The sequence below is a fragment of the Geotrypetes seraphini genome, chromosome 2 (genome assembly GCF_902459505.1).
Source record: "Geotrypetes seraphini chromosome 2, aGeoSer1.1, whole genome shotgun sequence".
Lineage (NCBI taxonomy): Eukaryota > Metazoa > Chordata > Amphibia > Gymnophiona > Dermophiidae > Geotrypetes > Geotrypetes seraphini.
This window is the reverse complement of record NC_047085.1, coordinates 422,062,042-422,080,695: the sequence shown is the minus strand read 5'-3', so window position 1 is coordinate 422,080,695 and position 18,654 is coordinate 422,062,042. Positions and strand designations below refer to the sequence as shown.

General features: G+C 39.4%; 1 protein-coding gene across 8 annotated transcripts in view; it reads left to right on the top strand.

Moving 5' to 3' along the window:
• AKAP9 (A-kinase anchoring protein 9) overlaps nt 1-18,654 on the top strand; it is a 409,648-nt gene that overhangs the window by 367,188 nt on the left and 23,806 nt on the right. For all 8 annotated transcript variants that reach the window (XM_033931174.1, XM_033931171.1, XM_033931173.1 and 5 more), the window contains 6 exons: nt 2,701-2,851; nt 5,747-6,409; nt 6,948-7,156; nt 9,881-9,989; nt 14,386-14,565; nt 17,775-17,972. In XM_033931174.1, coding sequence (XP_033787065.1) covers nt 2,701-2,851; nt 5,747-6,409; nt 6,948-7,156; nt 9,881-9,989; nt 14,386-14,565; nt 17,775-17,972 — 1,510 coding nt within the window. The remainder of the gene's footprint in view (nt 1-2,700; nt 2,852-5,746; nt 6,410-6,947; nt 7,157-9,880; nt 9,990-14,385; nt 14,566-17,774; nt 17,973-18,654) is intronic.

Here is an 18,654-nt window from a genome sequence, read left to right as displayed (position 1 = left end):
GCAGATGGTAATAGATCGGTACATGCCCAATAGAGGATTTTACAATTACCCTCCACACCCCTCCCCCACCAACACCAGAAGCATAGAACAAAGGCAAAAGCAAAAAATCCTAACTCCCCCAACCCACCCAACCCATCCCACCCCCAGACCAGTGTGGTAAATAGCAGCTAAGAATAGAACCATAAAGAAAGCTCAATATAAAAGAAGACAGAAAAAGACCCACAAGAGCAAATCCCCACTAAGGGGAGGTAAACCTCCAGGTCCCTGAAGGAGAGCATAACAGACAGGTCAACAATAGACTCCGCTCCCCATGTGGAAGAGTCAGTACCCTTCCCAAACGTCTTGAAATTTGATCCAAAGGCTCTCATCCTGTGTCCCTGCTGCTCTGCGTTCCAGCAGAGCTAAATCAAAAAGTGACCCATGCCACTGGGATAAAGAAGGAGCTTGCTGCAACCGCCAAAAGACCAAAATGATCCTCTTAGCCAAAAGGAGAGCCTTAGAGATCAACAACCTCTGAGCTACCGAGCAAAGCGGAAGGGCATCACTATCATAAAAAAGGGCAAGAGCAGGGGTGCATGCAGGCAGCGAAGCAGGAGAACAGGAAAGCCCACACCTCCAGCCAAAAAGGCTATATCAACGGACACGCCCAAAACATGTGCCCCAGAGTAGCAGGGCTCAAGGAACACTTGGGACAGCAAGCATGTGCTGCAAAACCAGCAAGATGAGCTCTCTGCGGGGAAATAAATTGTATGATCTTTTAAATGATAAGTCCTCTTATTCAAGGATTCACAATCAGATCTACCATTAAGGTAAGATGGCATATGTAATAGGATCCACAACTAGAGTGACTACCTGAATAACTATAATGAGTCTTTTCTTCAGGTAAATCTCTTACCGGTCCTTCGGTATAGACAGAAGCAAAGAATTAACTCAGTTTCTCCACTATGGCCTTGTCCTCCCTCAATGTCCTTTTTATGCCTTTATAATCTAATAGGCTCATGGATTCCCTCACAGGCTTTCTTCTTCTGATGTACCTGAAAAAGTTGTTACTATTAATGTGAGTTTTGCCTCTGACACGTTTCTCCTCATATTCTCTTTTAGCCTTCTTTATCAGTGCTTTGCATCTAACTTGCCAGTGCTTATGTTGCTTCTTATTTTCTTCATTCAGATCCTTTTTCCATTCTTTGAAGGATGTTCTTTTGGCTCCAATACCCTCTTTTACTTCACCTTTTAACCATGCTGGCTTTCATTTGCTTTTTCTTTCACTTTTTTAAAATGTGGAATATATCTGATCTGGACTTCCAAGATGGTATTTTTAAACAATGTCCGTGGTGATTTAAAGTCCTAACTTTTTTTGGGCTGACCTTTTTAGCTACTTTTTAACCATTTTTCTCATAGTTACCCTTTTGAAAATTAAATGCCACTACAGTAGATTTCCTTTGTGATTTCAGTCCAAATATTAGATATTATGATCACCGAACTAGGCCCTGCTTTGGCTTCTAGAGGCTATCAGTAGGCTATGACAAGTGTTTATCTCTGACAGAAAGCTCATCTATAACTATTTTTTATTCAAACTGTATTTAGCAGTAAACATACACTTTTATCTTTATCCTCAATCTTTACGTCAACAAAGCACAGAGCAAAGTTTTCACTTACCCAGAGAAACATCCTCTTCTCTCAGAACTTCTCAGAAGGAAAATATTATAAAATATGTGATTGTGGCAGAGTCCAGTCCAGGTTTTCTGGACCCTATGCCCACTCACACAAACACACACAAACCATTTTGGAAGGTGTAAGGAAAGCCTTTTATTTCTTCTCAGCCCCTGAGCCTTGTTATTTCAGACTCAGGATTTCAAAATAAGTTTTAGCTCAATAAAGATATCAGTATTCCAACAGGCTAAGCACACACATACACACACTTTTATGAAGTTGCGTTAGGCTTTTTTTATCACCAGCTGCAACGGTAAAAACTCTGATGCTCTTAAGAATTCTATCAGCATCGGAGTTTTTACCACCATAGCCGGTGATAAAAAAGCCTAACGTGGCTTCATAAAAGGGAGGAGGGTGTCTCTTAATTATTATTATGTGTTTTACTAAGTCCAACTATTATGGTATTCAGTCTTTGTCATTTCCAAAACACCGTTCAATACAGTTTATTCAGTAGAAGGTGGCTTACTTTAGCCACTCAGTCAGCAACTGTCTCACCTTGACAGTCTCTCTCTCATTCTTTTCCAGACTCTGTAGCAACCCAAGGCTAGGAAAATATTTCACCTCTGAGTCTTCTCTGCTCAGGGAAATCTCTTCCTCGGAGACCTCCTCTCTCAGGGACCTCTCGAATAAATCTGAGCTAGGCATATATCTTTCTCCCTGCCTGAGTCCCACCCCTCTGACTCAGTAGGACTGTATTACTTCCTTAATGGGTTTCAGCGCTGAGCTGCAAAGCTCAGTGTATTCTGAGACAGGTAGTTCGGCCAGATTTGTCCAACACCCCCTGCTGGCCAGGGGTGTAACTGTGGCTTCAGTGAGGGAAACCCCTGAATCTCTCAAAGTGATTAACTGAGCCAAAGGTTTGTATGTATAATGTCACCCTAGGAATAATGCAGTGAATTTAAGAAATAAGTATAAATACAGTTGCTGAAAGTGAAGCATCAGTCTGTACAGTTTTGCATAATTCAGACTGGCTATATTTTTTTCTGTTAGGCTGGAGGTGGCAGAGAAGGCAACTGAACTGGAAAGGTTAAATGATACATTAGCAAATGAACAGAAGAAAATGCGAGAATTACAGTGGGCTTTGGAGAAGGAAAAAGCTAAAATGGAGCGTTTGGAAGAGAGAGGAAGAGAAGAGCTTGAGGTATCTTGTTTTTGTCTTTCTAGTGATTGTTACTGCACATTTAAATTGCTCTGTCAGATCTATTCCATTTATAACAGATAAGTGATGCAGATAATCTTGTTTGGAATTTTTTAAATTGTATTTTATAATGAAGTTCATGTTAGTCAATGGATTAAGAGAAGACTACAAGTTGTAGGAGTTTTATAGAGAATATTTAAAGAACTAGACACGTAAAGAAATTCAGTAAGCACAAAAACCGGAAACGTTTTACATATGTAAACTGTTTAAATGAGCTGTTGTAGTTTCACCTTATTTTCCTCCAGCTTTAAAAGTACAGTTATTTATGCAATGTGTTACATTATGACATTCATGATTGTTAAACCCATTGATTTTAGATTCAATCATTTGACACACACGGGGTAATTTTGAAAAGGTTGCCAACATTTAAGCACAGCTGCTTACTCTGTGTCAATGGCTGGTGTAATTGACCACAACTAAATGTTACAGTTGCACACATAACGTACAGTATTTTAGAACCATAGTGACTGCACGTTGGACACATCCTTGACCTGCCCATGTCCCTCCCATGTCCATACCCTCTTGAGATTACGCGATATAGATTTTTCACTCATAAGTTTCTAAATAGCAACTAAGTGTAGTTACATGTGTAACTACAAAATAGTGCCAAATAACTCCAATATTCAGTGGTTATTGGAACTTAATTCCAATTGATGTCTAATTTGCAAATTATCTTATGTACATAATTGGCACTACTCTATAAACTGCATGTGTTTCTGTACATGGAGAGCAGTCGTGGGAACTGTTTCGGGAGGTGGATGAGAGTGAAGTATGTAATGTCATTGCAAAAATAACACCTACAAGGTCAATACATGATCCTTGTAATACTAATACCCTACGACTTTTGGCAATAAAAATTGCCCCCTTTGCGACATCCGTAGTCAAATCTTTGACTGAAGGCATTTTTCCTGAAATAGGTGGTAGGCACAGATCTTGTTTGTTTGTAGTGGGAAGAGAATCTACATTTACCAGTCCACACTGATCTCTTGACGCAGGGTCCAGTTCCCATAGAAAATCTGGAACACTATGGGCTTACAGCATGGCTCTTGAGCAGGCAGCCCTAGTTAGGAAAGGTTACTCAGAGGTGGTCATAGCCACTTTCCTGAGAGCTAGAAAGCCTTTGACGGTTGTGTCCTATGCCAAGGCCTGAAAAACATTTTAGCTCTTGTGTTGAGCCCATGAAAGCTCCAATACCAGATGTTCTCACATTCTTGCAGGCAGGCTTGGAGCAGGGCCTTGTGGTTGGTTCATTGAAGCTGCCAAGTTGCCGCCCTCTTATTCTTCAGAGCTCGAGGGAACAAAGTTTTTCTTGATTCTTATCCAGATGTGACACAATTCTTAAAGGGAGCCCTCAGGTTGCATCTTTCAGTGAGATCGTCCTTTCCATCCTCAATCTGGTCCTCAAGAGGCCTCAGCAAGACACCTTTTGAACCTTTGAAGGAGGCTTCCCTGCTGGACCTTACAGGCTCTCTCATGCAAGGAGCCATTCCTCAAGATAACAGAAGCAGGACTTTCCATGAGTATGGTCCTGTCCTTTTTACCCAAAGTGGTTTTGGCTTTCCATGTCAATCAGGAAGTCTGATTACCTGCATTTCATACCACGGGGTCAAAAAAAATGGATGGAGAGCTGAAATTACTAGATGTTTGTAGAGTTCTTCTCCATTATCTGGAGTTGAATGATTTTCAGGTCTCAGATCACCTTTTTGTGCTCATCAGTCAGGCCAATCACAGTAATACAGTGCCTAAGCCCACTATATCCAGATGGATCAAACTGGCAATTTCCTCAGCGTAAACTGGCTGTGGTAAACAGCTGCCGATACCTGTGAGAGCATATTCCACTAGAAGTGTGGTGGCTTCATGGGCGAAGTCTCATCAGAAAAGATTTGTAGAACAGCTACATGGTCCACCTTATGAACCTTTACCAAGTTTTATAGAGTGGACGTAGCAGCCAGGAAAGATGTCACATTTGGATCTTCTGTGTTGAAGGCAGGCTTGGGGATCTCACCCTTGATTCAGATGACTGCTTTGGTACGTCCCTACATATTGCACTAGAAAGAAAAATTAGGTTCTTATCCTGATAATCTTCTTTCTTGTATATATGCATAGTAGTCCTGAAGACTACGCTGTCATTAATTTGAGCCTGTTTTCTGTCTTAGTCAGATTGTGAGTTGAGACTGGAGAATTCTTCGGCCAGTGAACTGTGCTAAATATGAAAAAGGGGGGAATGATAACAGGTGCCTGATATCTAGGCATGTGAGTAGCTATGAGCTCCAAGAATATTAGTGCTGGTTGCACACTATTGCTGTTTTGACTTTTATTAGCTTGTTTGTTATGGTTACAGACCAGAACAGAAGTTGAATATTGGGGAGATACCCTGTACCCCTGCTTCTCTTTATATCTCCTTTTATCAGTGGTTCTTCACTGCTTTTGAACAAACTGAGGTAATTGAAAGATATATGACATCCTTCTACAACAGTTTGTGGGTTAAGGGACAAGACCCTACTGTTCAGGACTACTATGCACATAGATAAGAAGATTATTGAAGTAAGAACCTAATCTTTCTATACTGCCTGGACTGACAAACAGATCATGGTGGTATACAGTATGATTTAGTGATCACAATATTACCTTTGTACTAAAATAATTATGCTGTAGCCTTGGTTAGTAAAATACACTAGAGAAATATATGTTTAATAATATTCAGGTTTTTGGACTATTACATTAATCATAGGAAGATTATATTGTTGTTCTTTATTTCGGTATCAGTGGCAAAAGTTTGTAGCATAAATGTGTTCCTGCAGAAATATTGACCACCATATTTTTTTTCCTTTATAATAGGATCTGAAACTTTCTGTTGAAGATCATAATTTAAAGAATATACAGTTAAATAAGTTTTGGGAACAAGAGAAGCAAGTGGTAAATGAATTGCAGCAGAAGATTGAGTCCCAAAAAAGTTTATATGAAACCCAGCTTTCACAAGAGCAAAGACAAAATTCAGAATTTCAGGTCCTTCTAGAGGCACAGAAGGATCGAGCTGTTGAACTTGCCAGTGCATTGGAAAGAGAGAAGGAGCTGCGTGTACAGCTTCAAATCTGTGAAAGAAGTGGGAAAGAGGAGAAGCAGAAACCACAGGAGGAATTGCTTAAAGATCTACAGAGCCAATTAGATGAGAAACATAATCGTATTGTAGAGCTAGTCAGTGAAACTGAGAAGTGTAAACTAGAATGTGTGCAAATGAGGCAAAGATTGGAAGAAGACCAGAAGATTCAAAGACGAATTCTGCAGGCAGAGCAAGAAGCCAACAGTCTAGCCAACAGAAAAGTGCAGCAGCTGGAGTCAGAAGCGGAAGAGTTGCGGTGCCAGCTGGAAGAAAAAATCTGGCAGATCAAGAAATTACAACAAGAGAGGAAATTGTTAGAAGAAAAAATCCAAGATCTCCAAAATAAAGAACAAGAGAGAGAAAATAAACAAGTTGGAGGAACACACCATGATTTAAATGAGGTGGGTCTCAAAAAATCTCTGTTCTTCCTATTTTAAAAATAGATTCCCAATTATAACTTCATCAGTTGTACTTCAAGCTAAATTCTGTTCCATTCTTTACCTCTGCTTTAACAAAATCTCAGGCATTTATTTAAAATATTTACTATCTGCTTACAAGCCTAAGCAGCTCACAATCAAACATACATACATGTCTTAATATTCAGATTAGGTTTGGAATAATCCTCTGGTTTAGAGCTATATGTACTACAGAGTGATGTGACTTCACAAAAGAGCACTTCATGTGGAAAATAGCACAAAAGTCCTGTAAAAGCTCATACATGCCATAATTCAGGCATTGTGCTGTTTTTCATGTCAAATGTGCTTTTATGAAGTCACTTATTAAAAGTACACTTTGTGGTAGTAAACTTTCACACAAACGTATATGTAGATTTAGATATACAATTCATTCCAAAACTGTCCTTAATTTAATTGTTTTCTCGTATTTTAAATTTTTGAGGTATTTATGAGGCATTAGATTGTTTAATATGTATTCTTACAGACCATTTGTGATTCATCCAATGACCAAACAAGAAACCGGGTTTTCCAGAAGAAGACAGATGAAGCAGAAACAAAACAATCTACTAATATCTCTCAGTTAAATGGGGGGGATGCTGTAACTGACAGCAACCAGGGCCTGGAGAGCATCCTGCAGAGACTGCAACTAGTTTCTTCAAAATTAAAGCAACTGGCCAACAAAGCTGCTAGCAGGTAAGAAAATGCTCAGATCTGTTTATGTTGCAATTAAGGATCCTTTTACAAATCTGCGTTAGTAATGCATCTGTCGTAAGTGCCAAAACAGTGCATGCTTACCGTACGCTAATTTTATTTTATTTTTTTTCAAAGAGGGTGCACTAAGGCCACTTGTTACTTCAGCTTAGTAAAAGGACCCCTTAGTTACCAGTTTTACCACTGGGAGAGAGGTCTGTGGGTTTGGATGTATTGCAGCTTCAAATAGTACTATATAGACATTCCTCTACCTGTTCTGGAGTGATGTCAAACTAGAAAAGCACTATGTTTTTCTTGATCATAAACTATTATATTTCAAACACTAAGGCCTCCTTTTATGAAACTGTGATAGCAGTTTCTAGCGCGGTGAGCCGCAATGAATGGCCCGCGCGGCTCCTGACACTCATTGAGTTCCTATGAGCATCAGGAGCAGCGCGGGCCATTCATTGTGGCTCACCGCACTAGAAACTGCTATCGCAGTTTCATAAAAGAGGGGGTAAGTCTCATAAAAAATCAGACAAGAGGTGAACACTAATTACAGAAATTGTCTAAATCAGTGCCTCTTAATCCTGTCCTAGGGGAACCCCAGCCAGTCAGGTTTTCAGGATATCCCTAATGAATATGCATAGAGAGATTTGCATATAATGGAGGAAACAGGCATGCAAATATGTCTCATGCATATTCATTAACATCATAAATGAACTTACTAATGTTTTATTTTAAATATATTACATTCAATAATATAACAGACAATTACTTTTAAATACCTTATACAAGAAAAATATTACATGTCATGAACACCCCTATATTGTGATTTCTCTTTCTTAGTTCATATAACTATATTCCCTTGTTTCCCATTAAAAAAGTCAATAAAGGTTGTCAACAGTTTGTATTGTGATACTGTTGTATCCTAACTGTTCAGCATATATAACGATCCATGACAGTTGTAATCCTTAGTATGTTATGGTTCTTCTTACTACTGTTATTAGTTCAGCTCAACACCAGCTGTTGTTTCGCCTCTCGGCGTCCTCAGGAGCTGGCTAGATTAAGGGCTGTTCCAAGTTGACTGACCATCTAAAATACCAAATTTTCAAACACTATTTATCTCTCAAAATTTAATCATTACAATTCATATTTCAAATTATAAAATGTCATACCTTAACTTCTTCTTATATTACATGTCGACAGACAATCACAATAGAAAATCCATATTCTGGAAAGATCATTGATAAAAATGCCCACACAGCTACTAATTATATCTGTCCTCTTCGCTACTTCCAGTATTCACCTTCACTTATCTAATTAGTGGTTTCATTATGTCTGAATTGCATTTCACTCTACCTCCTTATTCAATCCAATCGGTTCTATTGTGTTCCTTTGATATATTAAATGTTGTTCCTTATTCAATAATATAGTAGATGGGTTTCTACCTCAGTATAGATCGACCTTAATTAACACAATAATCTTCAATTCATCTATGTTGTGACCTTCCTGCCTCCAATGTAACACTAATGGTGTGTTCTCTTTGCCCCTTCTCAAGTTGCTTTAAATGTTGCGCTATTCATAATTTAATTTTTTTTTGTCTGCCTAGTGTACCATTTATTACAGGGGCACTTTATTCATTAGGGATATCCTGAAAACTCAACTGGCTGGGGTCCCCTAGGACAGGGTTGCAAATCAGTGGTATAAATAACTATAATTAGTCATTGGAAAAGGAAACTCTGAGAAACTGTATAGCCAGAAAGAAGATTTTGTTTTGTTGGGGGGGGGGGGGGGGCGGTTGTATTTGAGGATTTTTGTTTTTAAAAAATATGACTCTTTCATTTGATTTTAGGATGACACAGATATTTGGGGTTTCCTTCACTTTTAAAATCTCTTCCCACTTCTGTCTAGCCCAGGGGTAGTCAATTCCAGTTCTCAAGAGCCACAGGTAGGTTAGGTTTTAGGATATCAACAATAAATATGCATGAGATAGATTTGCATCTCAAGGAGGCAGTGCATGCATATCCATCTCATATATATATTCATTGTGCATATCCTGAAAACCTGTCCTGCCTCTCGAGGACAAGAATTGCTTACCACTGGTCTAGCTCAGGGGTAGGCAATTCCGGTCCTCGAGAGCCGGAGCCAGGGCAGGTTTTCAGGATATCCACAATAAATATGCATGAGATAGATTTGCATCTCAAGGAGGCAGTGCATGCAAATCCATCTCATACATATTCATTGCGGATATCCTGAAAACCTTACCTGGCTCCGGCTCTTGAGGACCGGAATTGCCTACCTCTGGTCTAGCCCAACCAAAGCAATGATAGCTTTTTATCAGGGGTAACAGACTCTAGTTCCCTCAAAATTGTAAGTATATGGACAGTCTGGCTGGTATGGCTTAGATACCAGTGGTAAATGAGATTGCCCCTTTCTTCCCTTACAAGTTGCTATTGCTGCCTCCATAATATCCATAACCCTAACTAACCTGCCCAAGGACAGAAGTTGGACTTGAAAACTGAATCTGAGTCTCTCATAGGGCACCTTATAAGACTGCCTCAAGTCATCAAGTTGGCTCTCATGTGTTACATTTAACTTCCCAGGTCGGCTTTCAGAAATTTTTATTGTCTAGGAACTAAAATATCGTTGAATTCTTTTAATGAAGAGCTATATGAATTTGAATTTGTTTTTCTTTTTGAAATAACTTCTTTATTCTTGCTAAAGAGTACCATTCGAAGCAGAAGATGATGAAGATTTTGTTTGGTCACACAATACCATCCAAGATGTTCTTTCTCAGTTGAAACAGTTACCAGGATTAGCTCTGCTTGGACAGGTATATGAAGAACCTAATTGTTTTAAGTTGATTAAAAATCTTTTGAAAGGAGGCATATGTAGTATAGTACTTTAAACCTGGGGATGCACAACTCCAGTCCAAAAGGAACACAAATAATTCTGATTTCTTGTACAATCCCAACTCTATTCCTAGACAAGTAGGTCATGCATCCTATCTCATGAGATCTCTTGTAGGAAGCCTTATTTACATATTTTGACCCTACTCTCTTACATCAGGACTGTCCTCTTTATGGTGGATGGCAGGAGGGTGAGCATCCATGTTTCACGCGGGATGGGGGTCATACTAGACTTAGTGCTTACAAACGGGGAAAGTATTTCTGATTAGAGAATGACACGGTGACAAAATTCATCACTGTCCCCGTCCCCGCGGATAACTGCGGGAAACCATCTTTGCTTTGAAGAATGCTGGTGTAGAAGGACTGAGGTTGAAATAGACACTAGAAAATGACATGGGATTATTTCCCGCGGTTATCCGCGGGGACGGGAACGGTGATGAATTTTGTCACCGTGTCATTCTCTATTTCTGATGTTACAATGGGTGATCATCTGGCATCCAGTGATCACTGCATGGTAAAGTTTAATATTAAGACGGGTATAGAGAGAGGACTCATTCAAAAGTAAAGGCTCTAGACTTTAAAAAAGACTAACTTTGTTCGAATGGGGGATTAAGTCAAGTAATTGTATCTGAATGGTACCGTCTAGAAGGAGTAGAAATGCAGTGGGCAAAACCGAAAGGAGGTATTGTAAGGGCAACAAACTTTTTTGTGAGGCAAATAAGTAAAAGTAAGAGGAAAAAAAGGCTGCTTTCATTCTCAAAAGTAGTAGCTGAGAAGTTAAGGAATAAGACGTTAGCTTTCATAAACTACAAAAAAACGCTGAAAAAGGAAGACAGGCAAAAATATCTGGAAAAGTTAAGAGAGGCTGGTTGTATAGTTTGGAAAGCAAAGATGCAAATGGAAGAAATAATTGCTGACACGGTAAATCAGGGAGACAAGGCATTTTTTTAGATATATTAGTGATAGAAAGAAGTGTAAAAGTGGCATTGTGAGACTCAAAGATGAAGGGGAGAAGTATGTAGAAGCTGATAAATAAAAGGCTGAATTGCTTAACAAATATTTCTGTTCTGTGTTCACAGCGGAAACGCTGGGAGCAGGACCGCATAAGACAAACGTGAATAGGGATGAAGGGAGTGGTAGACTCTGATTGATTTTCAGAGGGTTCTGTTCGGGAGAAGCTAGCTAAAGCGAAGGGCCAGATGATGTACATCCGAGGTGCTGAAGGAACTTTGGGAAGTTCTAGTGGCTCCGCTGACTGCGCTTTTTAATGCTACTCTAGTCAAGAGTGGTATTGTAGGACTGGAGAAGGGTAGATGTTGTCCCTCTCCAAAAAAGTGGAAGTAAGGAAGAAGTAGGGAATTACATGCCGGTAAGTCTGACTTCTGTGGTAAGCAAATTAATGGAAACGTTTTTAAAACAGAGAATGGTGAAGTTTCTGGAATCTGGTAGATTACAGAACCAGAGACAACATGGATTCACTAGAGGTAGGTCTTGTCAGTCAAATCTGATCAATTTCTTTGACTGGGTGACCAGAGAATTGGATAGAGGGAGTGCACTAGATGTGGTGTATTTAGATTATAGCAAAGCCTTTGACAGTGTTCCACACAGATGTCTAATAAATAAACTGAGTGCCCTCCAAATGGGCCCCAAAGTGACGGGCTGGGTCAGGAACTGGTTGAGTGGAAGACGATGACGACAGAGGATAGTGGTCAATGGAGATCGCTCTGAGGAAAGAGATGTTACCTCAAGGTTCTGTTCCTGGGCTTATTCTATTTAACATTTTTATAAGCGATATTGCTGAAGCACTGTCGGGTAAGATTTTCCTCTTTGCGGATGATACCAAAATCTGCAATAGAGTAGACACCCTGGATGGTGTGAATAGCATGAAGAAAGATCTAGTGAACCAGGACAAGTCACTTAATCCAGGTAAATTAGATAGATTGTGAGCCTGGGAGAGTGAACTTCAGCCCATTTTCTGTCTCATTGGGCATGGCAAAATCACTTACATGTTCTCATGCTTAGAGAGAGGTCGAGTGCGAGGTTCTTATTAACAAACAAAATTGTTCCTTCACGTTTGGGGACCTTATGTACAGGTACACTCTTTGCCTCCTAGAGCTCGTAACCAGATTTTCAATACTCTGAAACTTTGAGATCTTAATGGTTGGGTTGGCCGTAGGGACCCTGGGATGGGACGGTCACTTTTGCTGGTCATCTGGTCCTTCCACTCTCCACCTCCTTCCTATTTTTTCTATTTCTCTTTCTTGTTCAGTTTGTTTTCTGCCTTGGGGTGTTCAGTGAGGAAAGGGGGGGGGGGGAGTGGTGGTTCTTGGGATATTGATCTCCAGTGCTCTTAAGAGTCCAGGGCTCTGGTACAGATGTGATCATAGTATTGTTATGCAGTTGGGATACAGGTTGGCTGACAACCAATAGCATTTCTTATTTTATAAAACTGATGATGATCCTTTCTTCCTAGGTATGTAAATACTCTGTTTCTTGTTTGATTTTCTATTGTTCAATTGACCAATTTCTGTATTGTATGCTTTCAATCATCATCAATAAAATAGTTTAAATCTAGATTGATTGTGAGCCCACTGGGACAGATAGGGAAAATGCTTAAAATACCTGTATGTAAACTGCTTTGAGTGTAATTATAAAACTACAAAAAGCAGTATACAATTCCCAATCCCTATTTCTTTCCCTCCCTTTCCCCACCTATATACGCGTCGGACTCTAAAACATCACACCCAACTCAAAAAATACAATGTGGGGACAATGCAGTGATTAGTATAACCACTTAAAGTGATTTGGAAATAGGAAGCCAGAAAGACTAAATGTACATACCTGCATGTGTTTCTTCAGATTCAAAGTGCTAGTTTGTGGCTTACCGGACATAGCTTGCACTTCATATAAATATTATCTATTTTTGCTTACTAAATCAAAAAAATTCAGCATAGAGTGCTTAAATGATCTAAGACCTAGCCATCTTTATCACCTCATGCTGCACATTTGAACAAGTAGGTGTTTTTGTGTCTTTATAAAATACTTATACAAATCCTGCAGAAATAGAACCTACATTGTAGGTTGACTTCCTATTAATAGCTTCACATAGAGTTAGAGAGCAAGACAGCACTGAGAGAGGAAGTTCCTCAAATGCAGTGTAGAGCTCTGAAAAATTTCAAAGAGCTTTTAAAAAAATTTTCCAGGCTAGGTTTTGTTGGATGACATTGCCACACTTGTAGGACTGAAATCCTGCTGTACTTGAAGAACACATTACAGTTACGCAACTGTGCTTTCTTCCAAGTGTATAGCAGCTGGCTACCTTCAAGTCTCATGTTGAGACTGTTAGAGGACTTTCAATCTACACTAGGTTTAGCATGGAGTTAGAACACCAACATGAAGAAAACAAAAGTTCTCTTAAGGAGTTATTACACCAGAGCAAGGTGATGTACAGTGTTTTGCTATGCTACTGGGGTAAGGCAGCCTAGAAAAAGATTTGGGGGTATTGGTGGATAAAACAATGAAGCTGGCGGCGCAATGTGCAGTGGCCTCAAAGAAAGCGAACAAAATGTTGGGCATAATCAAAAAGGGTATCACTACCAGAACGAATGAGGTTATTCTACCACTGTATCGAGCGATGGTTTGCCCACATCTGGAGTACTGTGTCCAGTACTGGTCGCCGTACCTTAAGGAAGGACATGGCAATACTCGAGAGGGTCCAGAGAAGAGTGACAAGGATGATAAAGGGCATGGAAGACCTTTCATATGCTGAAAGGCTGGAGAAGCTGGGGTTCTTTATCCTGGAAAGGCGGAGACTTAGAGGGGACATGATAGAGACTTATAAAATCATGAAAGGCATGGAGAAGGTGGAGAAGAACAGATTCTTCAGGCTAACCGGGCCAACAAAAACAAGGGGGCATTCAGAAAAATTGAAAGGAGACAGATTCAAAACGAATGCTAGGAAGTTCTTCTTCACTCAGAGGGTCGTGAACACCTGGAATGCGCTCCCAGAGGAGGTGATAGGGCAGAGTACAATATTGGTCTTCAAAAAAGGATTGGATGACTTCCTGAAGGATAAGGGGATTGAAGGGTATAGGTACAGGTACTAAATGAATAGGGAATAAACAATTTAGGTAAAGGACCACTTATAGGTCACGGACCTGGGGGGCCACCACAGGAGCGGACTGCTGGACACGATGGACCCCTGATCTGACCCGGCAGAGGCAATGGTTATGTTCTTATGTTCTCATAACTTTTGGTCTGTCACATCATAATTGGGAAGGTAGAACCTCTTCTTACCTATTTCTTTCTCCTTTTTGTCAGATTGCATTGCCACCAGCAGGATCCTGTAGTTCACTGACTGAAATGCTGCTGCACCAAAATGCTGAGCTGACTGGTTATGTGAGCAGATTGACTGAGGAAAAGAACGATTTAAGGAATGCCCTCATTAAACTAGAAGAGCAATTCAGACACTACAAACAAAGGGGGCCCTCCGGCGATCAAGTAAGTCCATTTTCTTAGTCTGCCGGAATAATATCTGTATATTTTGGAACACTGCGTATAATGGGTTGATAAAATGTCTTAATTTACATGCAAAAGAATAATAACTTGGTTTACAGCAACATGTGATTTGTTAAACCAGTTCCAGCTGTTGCTTTGAATGAAATTGTTGGGTTATAAAATGTCTATTTACAGTTCATTGTAAAATTCTTCATATGTTTGCTTAATGAAAAAAGCAAGTAATGAATCTAAATCCTAGCATGCCGTCTAAATAATATGATTCAGTATACATTAATGTGGAAGTTTGTTTCATTCATTTACACAACATACTCTGCAAGAAAGAACAATTACAGAAATATTCAATTCAAGCAACCTCGGACCTCTACCACTCTCTCCAGTAATGGATGGTGCCTTAGTGTTTCACTCACGATCTTTCCTTCCAGCTCTCTGTCCCCCCCTTCACCCCCCAAACGGCCACCAAAAACTCCAAACCATAGATGCTTCAATGTTAGAACAACTCAACACGAGCCTTGTTTTGGTTGATTGGCTTGCATCAGAAGTCTTATGTATTTGAGGGAGATATTACATTATAGTAAAGTGGAGACCTTTGAGGTCGATAATTTATATTACATTTCAAGAGATTCCAAAGAAAAGGTAGAGGAAGGTGGAATGGATAGAATAGTATCACCTGAGAGTTTGAATGTGTCACAGTTTTTGGAGTCATCTAAAGACATAATTGAAAAACGAGCAACTCTTCTCGTGACCTTCAAGACAGAACTTGAGAAACAAGATATTTTGAAATTATATTTCCTGAAAAAACAAGAGATGTTTTGTGGTCAACGGGTAGTTATTTTTCCAGATGTCTCTAGACAAACCCAGTTTAAGAGGAAACAGTTCCTTCAGCTAAAGCCTAAGGTTTTGGCAGTCGGAGCTACTTTCTTTTTAAAATTTCCATGTAAATGCCTAATTTCATATGGAAATGATAAATATGTGTTTTTTGATCCAGCCCAGGTGGAAGATTTTATCAAAGAAAAATCTTTATTGAAAGTTTAATTCCTTATATTTAGTTTATTTTTGGAGGATGATGTATAATGTATATAAATAGCCATTTGCCTGTTCCTAGATAGTAGATAGAAAGATTTGCTTTGATGTTTTATTTGTACTGGCGATCAGCTTTAATGTGGACTAGGATATGGTTGAATTAGTTTCCTTATATATTATGTTAATTCCCATTTGGGAATTTACAATTTGTATTTTTTGTGTTCATTCATGTATGTTTGTTACAAAGATATTGTAATGAATAATCCAATAAATAAAGAATTCAAAAAAAAAGATAATCAATGAACAAATCTGAGCAATATGTATATATGAACTGTGTGTTTAATGTAATATACTTTCAACCACACCGGTACTAACATGTTTTCAGGTAGTGTGTATACAAAGTTAATACCGGTGTGGTTGAATTTATAATATATTAAACCTACAGTGCGGCCAGTGGGAGGGGAGGGGGGGTGTTGCCGTTTCACTATCACATTTCCACTAGTGAGGAACAGGCAAGCTTTGCAGGACTCCAGATACCTTCTGTCCCTAATGATTGAAAACACAATATTGAAGCACCACTTTCCACTGGCAGCAATGCAGTTGGAAAACTTTCACTCAGCTTAGAAGGAACAGTGCTGGTGAGATAGCGGAAGAAATCCATTGCCTAAGTTGTCCCTTTCCTCCTCATATTGCCTCAGGAGTGAGGAAGTTAGCCACGTGCCTCTAGCCACCGACTGTTGTAACCCCAAGCAAACTCAGGAAGTGCAGGTATCGGCAGCTGGAGGTACATCACTGACTTTTGTCACTCCTGAGGCAGTACAAGGGGGAAAGGGCAATTTTGTATTGCTACATCTAGTGGAGCTTTGGTATCCCCACCAGCAAAAGTATGGTACCTAATGCGGGGGAGGAGAAAGAAAATGTGTAGACTGCTGGCTATGCCCCTGGCTTTAGAAACATAGAACTAGTCTGCCCACACTAATGGCCCACCCCCTAACTATCTCCGTGAAGAGATCCCACATGCCAATCCCATCTTTTCTTAAAATCTGGCACGCTGCTGGCCTCAGTTACCTGTTGTGGAAGATTATTCCAGCGATCAACCACTCTTTCGGTGAAGAAATATTTTCTGGTGTCGCCATGAAATTTCCCACCCCTGATTTTCAACGGATGCCCTCTTGTTGCCGTGGGTCCTTTAATTAATTGTAAGGTTAAAATTTTTAATTGAAATACAGGCCTAATAAAAAAACATAACTTCTTAGAATATTCTCTAGATTTTGTATGTTTTGAAAGCGTAAACAGTCAATTCACATTTACCCATTTCACATCAAACACCCCCACCCCTATTCATTCACAGGGAAGGCAGATTTGCATACTCACCCACAAGGCAAACAAGTATGCACACACACATAACATAAGAATAGCTGTACTGAGTCAGACTGATGGTCCATCTAGGCTAGTATCCAGCTTCCAACAGTGGTTAATCCAGGTCACAAGTACTTGGCAGGTTATGGACATTTTCTCCAGGAACTTGTTCAATCCTTTTTTTAAACTCAGATATGCTAACTGTTGCTAACACGTCCTCTGGCAGTGAGTTGCAGAGCGTAATTATTTGTTAAGTGAAAAAAAGTTTTCCTCCTGTTTTAAAAAAATGTTATCATGTAACTTGCACATGCACATTTGCACACGTATGCACATATAGCACAGTTACTTAGCTATTCCAGACTATACACTCCTAATTATCTGGAGTTGGATGCCTTTCTCCTCAACAAGGGAGTCAGTTTGGCCAAACATTTCTGATAAATTTATTTTCCATTTAGAAGCTAACTACCCACCAACCCATTTGGGTTCAGCTAGGGAGTCCCACATGTAAAAAGCTGCCTGTTCATCCTTTAAATCAGCAACCTATTGGTATCTGCTTTTAGCAGTAATTGCCATGTTAGTGTTTGTGACTTCTCAGTTTATGCCATGGAGATAATAATATTGCAGATAATATGCCATCATATCCAAAGAAGGTTTGGTAGACACAGCAACCTGGCCACTACTTATTTACAAATAGTATCAATCATGGATGAGAATTATATATTTAAAAAAATAATTAAAAGCCCCTTGCACCATAGTCATGTAAATGTGCAAAATCTAAATTCTGAATATGAAAAATTATCTGTTCTTTTCAGGTTCGTAGACATTCTCTGGACAACGAAGTAAATGATGCACTGCTGGCTTCTGAAAGAGAAATCTGGAACAAAGAAAAACTTGCTCTTCAAAAATCATTGAAACAGACTGAAGCTGAGCTATGTAAACTGAGAGCAGAGCTGAGGAATGAAGCTTTTCTGAGAGATCTGGGTGCAGATTCTGAAAACCAGGCTCTAAAGGTAAAGGTGTTTTTCGATGATTGTAATCTCTGTTTAGGCCTTCATATTAGGGCTTAAATGCATTCACTCTAATTTATCATCTAGTATAAGGAGTCCAGGGACTTGCCTTTCACATGAGGGAGATAGCAGAATTTACAGCTATTTCAGGACTGTGTCTGGTACTGGGTAAGAAAACCTGTAGCTGTAAATTCTGCAATCTGTTTCCCTCAGTTTTCAAATGTATTATCTCCCTCTGCCTCATGCCCCTTCAACAATCCTTGTATTGTACAACTTTTTGCAGCTTCCAAAACAATCAGCATAATGTCATTGTAAAGTAGCCTGTAATTCACATGTATGTTCAAGCAAACATCATTGCTGGCTTAGTAAAAGACCTTAGCTCTTAAAATTGTAAAGTTAGATCAGTAATCAGAATATATATGAATACCTGATTATGTCTCAGAATTGGCAAGCAGGGATAGAACAAGCTATCTTTGACAAGAAAGATATGGCAGATGTTGGAAATTAATGAACTTTCATAATGGTCAATAACATAACAACCATCTTAGCTTATCATTTACAAATCCTATTACTGGTTGTATTTAGTACTGTACAGATACACATAAGAGGCACTGCTTGCTTTATAGAACTTACATTCTAGAGATAAATAGGAGATTTCAGGAAATATATTAATTACATTAAAATC